The sequence below is a fragment of the Pleurodeles waltl genome, chromosome 2_2 (assembly GCF_031143425.1).
Source record: "Pleurodeles waltl isolate 20211129_DDA chromosome 2_2, aPleWal1.hap1.20221129, whole genome shotgun sequence".
NCBI classification, from domain to species: Eukaryota; Metazoa; Chordata; class Amphibia; order Caudata; family Salamandridae; genus Pleurodeles; species Pleurodeles waltl.
In genome coordinates, this window is record NC_090439.1 from 509,695,004 (window position 1) to 509,709,485 (window position 14,482).

The 14,482-nt window shown below is 43.1% G+C and overlaps 1 protein-coding gene across 1 annotated transcript in view; it reads right to left on the reverse strand.

Annotated features, from left to right (window-relative positions):
- NPC1 (NPC intracellular cholesterol transporter 1) overlaps positions 1-14,482 on the reverse strand; it is a 313,228-nt gene that overhangs the window by 58,389 nt on the left and 240,357 nt on the right. The window contains exons 21-24 of the mRNA XM_069220022.1: positions 9,879-10,079; positions 8,294-8,525; positions 3,468-3,581; positions 2,010-2,172 (exon numbers count right to left, since the gene is read on the reverse strand). Of these exons, the coding sequence (XP_069076123.1) occupies positions 2,010-2,172; positions 3,468-3,581; positions 8,294-8,525; positions 9,879-10,079 (710 nt within the window). The remainder of the gene's footprint in view (positions 1-2,009; positions 2,173-3,467; positions 3,582-8,293; positions 8,526-9,878; positions 10,080-14,482) is intronic.

Genomic DNA, 14,482 nt, shown 5'->3' on the forward strand with positions numbered 1-14,482 from the left:
GTGCCGCTGTCTCGGCGTCGAGCCGTGTCCACACCGGCATCTCGGTGTCGAGGCTTGTCTCCAGCACTTTCTCGGTCCCGAGAAGGCTGCGTGCCGGTGTCTCGACCGGAGTCGGACGATCTCGGCACTGTTTGGGCCTTTTTCGGTGCCGACGGTCGGTCACCGAATTTATGGGTCGAGCCATGGCCTGGTGGCAGTGGCGTCCCCTGGGCCTTGTAAATGTTTCTTTGTGTGGTTTTCGACGTCTTACTCACGGTTTGTGTATCGTCGAATCCTTCGGAGTTTGAGTCTTGGATCGAGAAGGTACCTTCTTCTTCCTGTTCCTCGAACTCCCGTTGGGCTGTCGGTGCGGACGCCATTTGAAGTCTTCTGGCTCGACGGTCTCGGAGTGTTTTTCGGGACCGGAACGCACGACAGGCCTCGCAGGTGTCTTCGCTGTGCTCAGGTGACAGGCACAGGTTGCAGACCAAGTGTTGGTCTGTGTAGGGGTATTTATTGTGGCATTTGGGGCAGAAACGGAACGGGGTCCGTTCCATCGGCGTTCTTCAGCACGCGGTCGGGCCGACCAGGCCCCGACGGAGGATCGAAAAACTACCCCGAAGGGCACCGGAGCTCTTCGATCTTCGATGCGGTGTGGAATCTAAGTACGCCGATCCCGAACGCAACAATACCGACGAAAATCTTCCGAAATTAGCTAATTTTCCGTTCCGAAACTCGGAGCGACAGGAACACGTCCGAACCCGATGGCGGAAAAAAAACAATCGAAGATGGAGTCGACGCCCATGCGCAATGGAGACAAAAGGAGGAGTCACTCGGTCCCGTGACTCGAAAGACTTCTTCGAAGAAAAACAACTTGTAACACTCCGGCCCAACACCAGATGGCGAGCTATTGCAGAACATGCGTATCTACGGCGACAGATGCCATCGAACACAGTGTTTCCGCCAGCCGGCCCAGTGGAATGCTGGGCCTGGACAGTGCTGATGGCTCCACAAGAGCCGTCGTCCATGTCGCATTGCGTCGGGTGCAGCAGCACCTGTCGCGCATATCACTGCCCGTAAATTGGGCAGCGACATGCGCGACGGGGCTGTGCACGGGGGCCCCAGAGCACCCCTTCCGCCAGCCTTTCCCCGGTGGGGGAACACAGGTTTTTTTTTTATCCTGCGGCCTGTCGGATAAGGCACTCCGCCATCGTCAGGCTACCTGGCGTCGGTAGCCTGGCGGTGGCGAAGTTCCACCTGTGGCAGTCTCCTGTGTGAACAATATATGGCGGTCCAGGCCGCCATGCCGGTGGCGGTAATTTCCGCCACCGCCAGCATGGCGATCTGGACCACCATGTTCATAATGACCCCCATAGTCTTTGTTTGCGTCCAGTCATCTGTACAAAAGGTGCATTGTGGTTCAAACTGTGACAAAGCTCCCATTACATAATAAGGGCTCAGGTACACCATATGTCCTGGCCATGCTTCTCCCATGTTTATGTTTGGGTCGATTTTGTTCTCCCCCCTGCACCCATTTTGGGTAGTTCTTGCTACTGGGTTCGGTTAACAAATGGAAGGGGCATTTTGAGAAATAAGGAAATGGAACACCAGTACCTGGTATTTTATGTACTCGCCACTTTTGAAGCAAGCACTGACAGAAAAGACTGCAATCTATTTGCACCAACAAAGTACATTAGTCCCTGTTTATACCAGAGAGGGTGTCAAGACGTAAGGAATGTGCAAAGATAGTGTGTCTTTAAATACGTCTATCTAACATAATGTGGAAATTAAATAACTAAGTTATGATCAAAAATTCACCCAAACACTTGCCACTGTAGTACCAAATGATGCAAAGGTTTTTTGCTGCCAGAAGAACATTACCAAAACAAGTTGATACTGATAAGCGTTTATAGAAGGATTATATTCTTTTGTTATATGCTGAATCCATTCAAAGGCTGAATCTGCAAGCTAGGACAATGGTGGTTTTGATTTGATTGTCTATTTGAGTGGAGCCTTATGCAAACGCTTACCTATGTAACTCAGCAAGACAGGAAGGAATATTAAGCCATGGGTAGCTCCGAGTAGCACAATCGCTAAATACATTCTGAAGTAGAACACCTGGAAAATCTGAGATTTGGAGAAGGCCAACACCACAATGCCTCCAAATTTTGTCAGAGTAATGCCACTGAAAACCTGGTAGAAAGGAATGCAAAGAAAAAATAATTCAGGACGAATAAAAATTCTACAGTCACTCTTTTACTGAACAAACCTTTTTGAAGCTTCTTTAAATAAAAATAAAACCTACCCAATTTAATTTTTGTTGAACGCAACCACTGTTATACATGCAAGCGCAATAGAAAGCATCATGCAGCACAAGCAACAGTCAATTATAGGGTCACATGCTGGGTCAGGTCAAGTGATATTAGTGTAAGCAGCTCAGAGCTGTAAGTATTCTCAGCGATGAACAGATGGCAGAAAGCTTTAAGTAATATTACCATTCTCTGGCTCAGTAGACACTTAAATCTCCGAGCCACTATAGGGCCTTAAATATTTCTGAACTCATTTCAAATAAGGCTATTTATTCTACTAAGAGTCACAGTAGAAGACTGCTGTGCCAAGCGACTGCTAGATCAAGAGTAGTTGTTCCAATTTATCAGCTTTCCCATGGAAATGTTTAAACACAATAAGGTGATGTATGGAATGCTTGAACTAATCTCAGCCACTGGTAATCGTTCGGGCCGAATCCCCAACCGTTGTTTTTTTTGCCCTCCCTGCCACCTCAGTTTAGACCCGGCCATATGCAAATCAGTCTTGACTCTGCTACTCAGGGGGAACAGTCCAGCCCTAATTGCAAGGCCAGGTCCTCCCTGAACCAGAACACAAGCAACCTAGGACCAGTTTCGCCCTACTTAGTTAGGCTATTCAGCCAGGTATAGCTTGGTTCCAGGGCAGCAGATGCAAAAACAACAAGGTGATGGATGGAATGCTTGAATTAATTTAAGCCACTGGCAATCGCTCGGGCCACATCCCAAGCCACCATTTTGCAGCTCCAAGTGATTACCAGTGGCTGAGATTAATTCAAGCATTTCATCCATCACGGTTTTGTATACTAATTGTGTCGCCCTAGTTGGGACAGGTATGCCCACACATGGGTCCCATGTACACTATGAAACTGGAGCCCACATAACTAGGGTGAAATCAGTCCTGGATTGCTTGTATTCAGGTTTGGGGAAGACCCGGATTCGCAGTTCAGGCTGGACTGTTCCTATTGGAGCAGGGTCAAGATTAATTTGCATTTAGCCGAGACCAAACTGAGGTGGCATGGTGTGCAAAAAAACAATGGTTAGGGGGCGGCTCCAATGTGATTGCCAGTGGCTGAGATTAATTCAAGCATTCCATCCATCACTGTTTTGCACACTAATTGTGGAAGTGTGTGCCCACAGTCTACCGCTAACAAAAGTCCTAAAAAGAGACTTCTTAATACTCACCGAACTACCCATGTGAGCCAGTGCGTCCTCTGCACGTTCTACTCGGCTGCCTTTTGTGCTGACTGTGAATGCCCTGGTCACGTGACTGCAGAACTCCACTGATATGCCACAGCTCTGAAGAGACATATTAAAAGGATAAAAGGTTAGTGCAATTCCAGCAGTTCTTGCCAGGTGCTAGCAAATCATAGTCCATTGTTAAAGCCCAATTAAACGTACACAGTAAGCCAAATTTTGGCAAGCTTAAAGACCCTCACACCACACAGAGAGAATCTTAATATTGTTAATGTCCGTTAAACAATTACAATTTTAAGCAAATGTTGTTCACGATAAGAATTGTGGAAACTGATCAGAACCTGTGACTTTGCACATACAAGTATTCCCCATGACTGGAAACATTTAGAAGGAACGAACGTACAGCACTTGCTGTATTGGGGTTAGATCTCATATTTACATCTTTTTAATTATTTTTACAAAACAAATTGAGTATCTACAGCAAACACAAGCTTTCTAACACCCATTTATGTGAAAGCTGTGTAATTAAATATTGTATTTGCCTGCTGAAAACATGAAACATAAACTTTAAGATACACTAATCATTTATCTAAAGCATTTATAATGATTCAGTGAGCCCTTCCTCCAATACTTTTAGAAGCCAACACGGAGACAACTGGAGAGCCTGAACACTGGGCCACAATTCTACATGTTCAGGTTTCTTACCTCCACCTCCCCACCCCCAATGAAATGCCGCCCTCTCTCCATCTAAGCTTATTCCACGTGCATAGTGATTACAGAACAGGGATGGTAAGAGTAGATGACACTACAGACAGATACTCCTACGTCATCAACCAAGCCTCTTTCCATTTACACGTCATAAGATTCCCAAGCATAATGGAGATATAGTGAAGGAGTAGCAGTCACAATCAAAGACATTTCTCAGCATTGTCTGGCCAAGCTAATTATAGATTGATTCCATAATTCTAAACCTGTCATCCGTGAACTCCTGAGGGTCCGCGCTGTTTAGAAAATTAAATATTAGTAGACTAATAAAGTATATATAAATAAAGAAGCACCATGTAAAATTTAAACCTTAAATATGAAGGAAATCGAAATTGGGAGCCAAAGATTAAATCGTTCCTTAACTTGATTCGTACGAGCAGCACAAGTACCACAAACAGAATATAGTGTGGGCAATGGGCGACCTCAATTGAATGCCAGAAAACCGACAGCATGAACTAAGAGCAAAAAAAATGATATGCTAGAGTCTAGAATTTCACTTCATTTAAAAATTTAAAAAAATAAAAAATTAGGAAGATCATTTTTACCATTAAAATTTCGATTCATATATATTTGTGAATTAAATTGTTCATTTATGTATTTGTATATTGCATACTTTTTTTCGTACTTTTTCGTAGTGTTTTGACGTTCAAATCAAAGACACGCTACACAATAATCCTGGTTTATCAAGCCTAATAACCAGCGGTACAAAAACAACTGTCTGCTGGTCCATTAAGTGGAAGTCAATTTAATTTGTCTTAAACTAAAAATCCCATGATCTGTCTTATCACTGGGACAATATAATTTCTGTATGACTCCAGTAACAGAGTTGACTATTTCAAATGACAGCAGGAGGGTAAATGATGTGAAAAGGCCTTGTGCAGAGCTGGAAACTCTGGTGACCTTTTTATAATTCAGATTACTTTTTGTCTTATGCCTTTATGTTGTATTATCTGATCAAAAGGAGAAAATGTAAATATTTACTGTTTGTTGACTTTTATTTACAATAATACAATTAAACTAATAAAATATACCTGATATTAATATAACATGATAGGTGGGGTTTCGAGTTAAGACTAGTATTGGGTAAGAGTAAATGCACAATAGTAAAATAAATAATTAAAGTTATAAGAAACAGTTTTTAATTAACTTTAAAAAAAAATAAGATTATTTACCCTTGGGGGGGGGGGAGGGAGGCAGGTTAGCGTATAGATTAATGACAGTGTTACTACACAAGTTCCTTGTGTTTGAAAAGCAAATAAAAGTAATTTAAGTGAATTAATCTACTTAAAACAATAAATTATTAAGTAATGAATTGTTTTGTGATTAGGAATTGTCTTGTGATAATAGTGCCAAATTGATTTAATTAAAATGAAACTGAATTAAAATGAATACCTTAGAAGCAGGACAAAGGCCCTTTAAATGTTTTTGTAATTAATAAACCAACCTTTTACTAGTAAAATATCATGTTAGGCTTAAAGAAAAGAAAAATAACTATAGGTATTACATTATTTTATTTTAACTAATAATTACAATTCTGATTTGAGTTGGGCTACATTTTATCAGAATAAGTTAAAACAATGCCCCTAATACTAAATAAACACAAATAAAAACTATTATTGTATTAAATTAAATGTTGACTAAGCATTAGTGGCAAATCAAAATTCAAAAAGAGTAAAAGGAGTTGAAATTATAAGTTTTTGATAAATGTAGACTGAAGAGGTAATGTAAGACGAGATAAAATTACAGCAGTAATGTCAGGAGAAGTAATGGTAGGTATTCCTGGTTAGGAGGAAATGACCAGAGAAAAATAATGATCTCTCACTTGAGACTCAGACTCCCTAGGGCCATGGAACAAACACACAGAGAGTCTGCAGTGCTGCAAATGCAAACAGGCATTGGGAAAGCCAGTAGGTCTCGCCGATTATACAGCTATTGTCTTTGGCAATGTGTTTTTGCCATGTTTTACACCAGTGTAGCTGGTGTTCAGCATGGCTAAAAGTTAGTTGTGTGGGGTGTCCTAGAGTGGAGGGGGGGGGGGAGTAGAGTGTTGTAGACTGGATTTGTTAGAGTAGAGTGGAGTGGGGGAAGTAGAGTGTCAGAGTTGATCAGAGGAGTGTAGTATTCTGTGGTTCAGTGACAGTGTTGTGGAGTGGGGTGGGGTGGGGTGGAACAGGGTGGAGTGAGGTGAGGTAATGGGGTGGCTTGGGATGGAGTAAATTGGGGTGGACTGGATTAGGGTAAAGTGGATTGGATTGAGTGGGGTAGATTGGAGTGGGTGGACTGAATGGGATGGATTGGAGAGGAGTGGATTGAAATTGGTTGAGAGGGACTGGATTGGAGAGGGTGGGTGGGTTGGAATGGGAGAATAGATTGGTTTGGGATGGGTGGGACTGGAGTGATAGGAGTTGGGTGGGGTGGACGGGATAAGAGTAGGGTGGATTAGAGTGCAATGGGGCGGATTAGACTGGACTTGAGAGGGTTGTTCTGGACTGAAGGGGGTGGGTTGGAGTGGGGTGGACTGGAGTGGGGAGGATGGATTGGACTTGATTGAGTAGTACGGACTGAGCTGAGGTAGACTGGAGTGGAGTGGTTTGGACTGGGTTGGACTGATTAGGGTGGATTAGATTGGAGTGGGCTTGATTAGATTGGAGTGTGTTGGACTGAATTGAGGCAGGCTAGTTTGGATTGGGGTGGACTGCATCGAGATGGGGTGGACTGGAGTGGGGTGGAATGGTTTAGGGTCCGGTGTATTGTATTGTATTGGAGTGGGTGGATTGGAGTGGGGCAGATTGGTTTGGATTGGAGTGGGGCAGATTGTTTTGAATTGGAGTGGGGCAGATTGTTTTGAATTGGAGTGGGGCAGGTTGTTTTGCATTGGAGTGGGGCAGGTTGTTTTGCATTGGAGTGGGGGAGATTTTTTTGGATTGGAGTGGGTCGCACTGGAGTAGGAAAGATTGTTTTGGACTGGAGTGGGTCGGACTGGAGTGGGTTGGGAGGATTGGAGTGTGGTGGATTGGATTGGGTAAATGGTTTGGATTGGGGTGAGTGGTATGGATTAGAGTGGGATGGATTGGATTGGTCTGGGGTGGACTGAATTGAGTGGGGCGGATTGGAGAGGGGTAGATTTGGATGTACTCCACGATTATGTGTTAAATAATCAATTCAGAAATTACACATCAGAAAGAAACAATGTCGCTTTGCAATATTTAGAACATGATGTTCCTCATCTTTTGAGAACAGTGCCCAAACAAAAGAAAACATGAGTGCAAAGAGAGAAAAGAAGATTTGACAGAATAAATCAAAGTCAACTATATAAAAAAATCTTTGCAATTTTGTTTGTCCTGCTGGGAGTACTTTTGGTAATCACACGCCTTCTGTTTGCATGGCACTAAAAGTTTAAAAAGTACAAAATAGTACCTCAATTACGCAGGGAGCAGCGGACAGGCATTGATTAGGTTGAATCAATCAGTGCTTGGTACCTGCTCCCCAGAGAGAAACATAAATTATGCCAGGTCTGCAGTGACTTATTATGAGGCTGTGAAGAAGAGTGCCAGGCAAGCCAACAAACGGTGACAGGCCAGCTCCAAGCCCTTATTGTTAACAATCTCAGACTCGACCCTAAAAAATGAAAGCGCACTTTAGGAGCTTTGTTCAAAATTCAGTAGTAAAAAGAGATCTAGAAAGTGTAGTCAGGCTAAGAGGAGTTGGGCTCCAGGCTTTATCAGAAAGAAAGCACAGTTGCACTTTAGAGAGCTGATGCAAGCAAAAATCTATTTTCTAGAACTTGGTTGTTCTACGCCTTGATGGGCATACAAAATATGAATGATATAGAAACAGATCTAGTGCTTGAATATATAAATATATCCAATCAAACTAAAAGGCAGCCAATCTAGACCTTCCCATCATCTGACTGTACTGAATTGCTGATGTTATTTGTAATTTCGTGTGAAAACGTCAAATTCATAGATAAAAGGTAAGAACTGGAAATGAAAAAAATGCAAACCCACGCCTCAGCAAAACAGTAAGTTAAAAAAAAAAAAATCACTCACCATAACAAGGTTTACAAGTGACACAGCGTTCAAGCTGATGCCCCAGAGCCACATCACGCCAAACATGTTTATTTGTATCATGAAAATTGTTAGGCACATCAAGATGGCTGCGTAGAGTTCAAATCCAAGGAGGACGGCTGTCACCAAGAAGATCGCAACCAAGGACACCCAGATATTGAAGATTGTGTCATGGACAATAGTCATGTATTGTTCATAAAAAACGTAGAACACGCTGTGTAAAGAGCAAGGACACACAAGTGATTAGTCAATGACTGTCCAATACATAGCTACTAAAGAAGCATTTAATCACACTCCTTTTCCTTCATGAGGATGTCAACTAAATTCAACTAACATATTTAGGGCATGTCCACAGATGTGTCCACCATGTTGCAATGAAAAGACAGAGCTGCAAACAAAGGCCTCAATTTTCTCCTCATTCCTGAACCTAATCTAGAAGTCATTACACTGGCTGCAATGTTATTCCCAAATATAATTTTTCTGACACAGAATTCAGACGGTTGGGGAACAGAGCCTTTGCTACCGGCTTCGTTCTGAGGGCATATTCCATAATAATGTGTTTCACTGGGAAAATCATAAAGACAGAAAACACAACCGAGTAATACGTTGATGTGTGAAAGGCTGGTCTCCGCTCCGGCTAAAATCAGCTCACTCCATTCCTGGTTAGGGATGCACAAAACATAGGGCTTAATTTTCAGTCAGTGGTAAATGTAATGATACATTTTTGAGACTTTCTGATTATTTACTTCCAAATAGGAGAATGCTCACAACTACAAAGTAATTCAAAAGCATGTGATGTGATGCTGAAAACACCCAACTAGGATAACCAGCTGCTGAAACACCTGCTCATCCTTCTATGAAAGTGTACATCAAGCAGAGTGCAACCCAATCTCTTCTTCACTATGAGTGCACATTTGTTTTTGAATGCATGTATGAATGTAAAGGTATTTATGAAGTGCAAACTTAGCTGGGGAGCCACAGAGGATGGAGAAGTTGCGAGAAGGGCATCGTTCAAGGAAGGAAATAGTTCAAAATAATGTACAATGGCAAGATAGATAGTAAAGAATGATTTGAGCTCATGCTTGATAAAGGGGCCAGGGGACAATTTGAGATTGTAATGTTATACTACGAACAGGGTAGGTAATGATTCATGATCATGCGCAAGTGTAGAGAATGGTGAGGGTAGGTAACAGCTCAATGCAGTGTACAGTGCGGGGATAGAGAGCAATTCCATATTTAGTACAAACATAGGGAACAATTCAGTATTTTGTACAATGGTTGGGCATGGCGAATAACAGCAGACCTTGTAAAATGAGTGCAGTGTGGCAAGATTTGCAATCTTGAAAAAGAGGTGTGGAGAGTGGGAGAATCAATTACACATTGTCCAATTCTTCAAACAGAATTCCAGATACCTACTGCTATGGGACACAAGAACACAGCCCTAAACAACTGAAAGATAATTTCAAAGTGATGTCTGAAAGACAATTTGCCACTACAGGGAGGGATTACATTTTTATGCATAAATCATACCATATTTTAGATATGTGTCAGAAATAAACAAGTATACCTATAAGGGAACACACGATACTGCTGATCTTCAATGCCCATTGTCTCTGTAATGTTCTTTGCTATGATCCGTGCTTTCTTCATGGCATCAATGAAGGCACTGGACGTATTCAACACTGTGTGGTAAGTCATAAAATATGTTGCACCAACATTAGTACCGTTGTCTATTAGGTTGACAGCAGAACCATATGCAGCATGCCCCCTGTAAAGAGAAGAGAAGAGTCTAAAAAGGAGCATGTGGTCTTACTAAAGGTAAGAGTACATGGGTAAAAGGATGGGTAAATGTTTGTTCTCCTAGGACATCCCTTGCCTTAGCTGTATAAAAGAGAATGCAGAGATTACATATGTTTCCAAGCAGGAATTGAGAAGCATGAAAATAGTTGTTAGGAGGCCTGAAGTCGGGTTAACTTTAATGGAGATCTAATATGCAGACTCAAGTGATGAGCTCCACGAGACTCAAGTGGTGAGCTCCACCAACTGATCTGATTCCCCATAAAAAACAAAAGATGAACGCTTCAGACTTACTGTGTTTTGAGATGGAGGAAACACCCTATGTGCACCTCTATTTTCTGAGGCTAATGCACTATGTATCCAGACATTTTGAAACTGGTGGCTGTGACATCCTGATTAATAGCTAAGGGGCAGTTTTTTTTTACCCACTTACTGTGCCCCAAACCACATAAAAATAGCAGTCTCGCCTAACCAGGATCCTTTAGATCCCTACTGTGTAGAGAGTGAATGTACATGCCTGTGTATGTCAGTGGATGAGGGCGAGATCTGTGAGTGCAACTGGATATGTGCACTGTAAAAGTCTAATGACTAACATAATTGTGTCTTTAAATAGTGTCTGGCTTTGAGCAAAGGCTCTGAAGCCTTCGGAGGTTTGCATTACTTTCCTGTCTCCCTCAGTACAGTTGTTCCTGTTGGTCAAGGTGTCAAGCCATCAACTCTGAAGTTGCTATGCTGACTCTGCCAGACAGCTCCCTGGTCCTCAACTACCTCCTGCCTTGATCTGCATACCAGCATATATGGCCCTCAAGTCTAGCTATCCATTCTCCAAGGCCCAGCAGACACTGGCCCAGGGGAAGCAACAGTTACTCAAGACGCCAGCATGTGCTGATAATGCATTGACATTTTAAGCTACTTCTTACCGTTTTTTATCCTTTAGAATGGAGGAGGGAGGATTGGCGCTGGCTCAAGTCAGAGCATGATTGTAATATCAGGCTCAAAGAACAGCATAAGCAATCAACCTCCTCGCTAAGCTACATAATGGAGCTTAAATGCTCAAACAGCCTTCTTAGGAGTATTTCTGGCCAGCCTAGCGATTTCTGGCTGATAACTGTTTCGTGTCATATATTCAATTACTATCATTTATAAAGTGAATCAATGACTGGACAATCATCTGTTACATATCATTACATTGTCAAAAATCATTCTGAGTGTCTAACCTACATGATATCACTAGATATGACCTGAACTATGGAAGTGTGGCTTGAGCGGGGGTTTCGTGCTGGGGGTTCAGTGGGACACATCTGGGTAAGAGTCTTTGGTCTAGTTGCATTTGAGAACATGTGTGGGCTGAGCGGGTGAAACGACAATCTAATGCATCCTCATATGTGCACACAGGTGGCCTGTTGCATAAGGGACCCTTCAGGGATTGGTGATGAACTAGTGTAGGCCTTGTAATATGAGTGGGCATTCATAGTGAAGGTCTATAATTCTTCACCCAAAAGAGTGGGTCTTTTGTTAAATATTATGGGCAAAATCTGAGCGAAAGCAGTTTCACCCTACTTAGTCCTACGGATACAAGTCCGGCATCAATGCTAGAGTAAAAATGTACCCCTAGTGCATATCCAAAGAAACATTTGCAACATCTGCACTCCTTATAGCACTTGGAGATTGGTCATATTTCTCTTGTAAGCTCAACTTTAGATTCCGGACCTTTGTCTCCCATACTGGACAAAGGTAAATATTCTGAGAATCAGAGGGCTCCCCAATCAGTCATTTGACAGTGTTTGGGATTTTTTCCTACGAAAGGAATGGATGGGGATGGAATCTACATATGCTAATTACCTTTCACAATGTACCTGACCTGAGAATGTTCCCTCCCACACAAACAACAACAATCCGGAACGCTGGAGCCAATCATTGGAGGGGCTCCCCTTTGATGTTTGAGGGAAGAGATCAGATAGCTATGACAGTTGGGGGCAGGGCTGAAACTCCCAGAGAATATCTTTCAAGAGACCTCTTCAAGTCACCATGTTTAAATGACCCAGAATGCTCTGCAGGACGATTGGGGCAGGAGCAGAATGACAATGTGTCACCGTAGGACTGGGCAGAGGTGCCTAGCTGCTTGAGATTTCCACCCTCACCTAAAACTCCCGTGAACAAGGAAGAGCCTGTTTAAATTGTAAGGACCTTGCAGCAGTAATGCTGGAGAAGGGCCCAGCTGGAGGGAGAAGCTATCTGACTCCACTGAATTAGCCAGGACAAGCAGCACTGACACCCTTACACCCTATGAGGGACAGACCAGGAAGAGAGGGCAGAGAGCTCCCCTGGATCTTCTGTGGACTGGTCCAGGAGATGGGTGACCCCCCAGCAAGAGTGAGAAGGTTGAAGAGCCCTCGGGAAAGGCAGGTGCCAGGACTTTGACAGCAGACAGGGCCAACATCAGGAGCAGTAAAATAACGCTTTACAAAGAAGTATGAACTTACAGGTCAGAAGGCCTGAAGAATCCCCTTCTGGTGGTTACCAGCAGTGCAGTGGAACCAAGGTTGTGAAAATAGGTCTAACAGCACCAGAGAAAACAGAGAGATGCCTGGTCCCCAGAGAGGTCAGCAGAGGAAAACGGAGCACATACTGGCAAGTTGTAAATTCTGCTGCATCATATTCGGATACCTTAGGGAGGGCCAATTCCTTGGGGGACTGCACAAATGACTGTATTACTTTTTGGATGGGAGTGGGGCCGCCTTCCCAGCGAAACCCTTTGCCCACTGGGAGCTACCACCCAGGGCAATGCAAATTATAGATGTCCCCAGGATCCCTATCGCCCAGGGAATGAATAGAGAATGGAGCGCCGCTGAGCTCTTGCGGTAACACAGTGTGCCACCCTGGCTTCCCATGACCATTACTGCAGGGGGTACACTGTCAGAAACATCCCTCCTGCTCAGACATAGGTGGGGAAAATAAAAGAAGTCTGGCTCCATGCCAGCACACAACAGCTATGTTGGCCCGGGGAGCCCGGGAGGGCCACATGAAAGTGGGGTCCCTGCACAGCTCCTCTTGTGTGCATGCCGGATGACCCTTCGAAGGGGCAGGGTCACCAGGCACCAAAAAAAAAAAAAAAAAAAAAATGGTGTAAGGCTGCTTCTCAAAGATGAAAAAGCCTATTTTCAGAGAGGAGAAAAGGTTCTTCATTATTCACTACATCAGGCGCTGGAGTGACCTATAAAACTCCTGTGAGAACCTCAATATTAGCAAATTAGCACCAACGTTTGTAATTAGTTTCAATTAGTGTTTGGAGGGCTGCCAGAGGTGCATCTGGCCCTCCAGAAGATGTTCCCAAAAGTTTGACATAAATCTCCCATGGGGTTATATTGATGCTTCTGGGAGGAGGTTGCTATTGTTTCAAGCACTCCTGATGCTTGTGCTTTTGCACATAGACTCAGGAGTGCAGAGACCCCTATTGGTTAGTCTTAAAGCTACAGTCGCAACAGGTTCAAAATAGAAGAAAGACTCTGGCACACATTATACTGTTATATAATGCTTTACTGACGACAATGAAATAATATATGGTTTAATGAAGGTTAATGTAGGAGGGTACCACTCAGTGTTTTTAAGGGAACTACATAACTTTTGTATGACCAACTTCTGCTTTTTATTAATGTAGGGACTCACTGACGAAGGCAGTAGGCCAGCCTTTTGATGAAAATACACCCTTATATTGTGTGTAGTGTAAGTGGGGATACTGTTGCTTTAATGTTCAGAGCTCACTAAGGGGGTGAACTATTAAGAAGGTGTCACCGTAGGTATGTCCATCTGCCTACTTCTTGATGTTTGTAAATTAATCTGTAGTATTCATAAGTGTGTGCGTTGTAAATTACTTTTCTTTTTTATAACAAAAAGCACTTTGCGGACAAATATTTATTGATTGTTGCTCACCAGTGAACTGGATCACTAGTCCACACCACCTCCCCTGATTAGCACCTTGGACTGCTCTGTTTTGCAACCCCGAGTTAATCACTACATTTGGGTACCTAGTTCTCAGTAAACTGAAGGGTGCGGACTTATTACTTGTAAAGGACTCCCATCCTTCGCACCCAATAACCCTCTATTTTACACATCTCTGCAGCTATCATATAATGGATGGCTAATTTCCATGTGTAACATATTCTGTTAAACAAGTAGCGCTTCTGCATGCAATAAACAAATGTCTTCTTCTTTTTATCTGTCATTTGGATCTGATTGGGCACAGAGGCTTTGACCCCCACAACCTGGGAAACACTAGGTTTCTGTCAGGGGAATGTTTTTTGGTAAGCCTGGTATGTTGCTAAAACCTTGTACTCAAAGGTCTGCAAATTATAATCCTGTTTCTGAAATATTGAA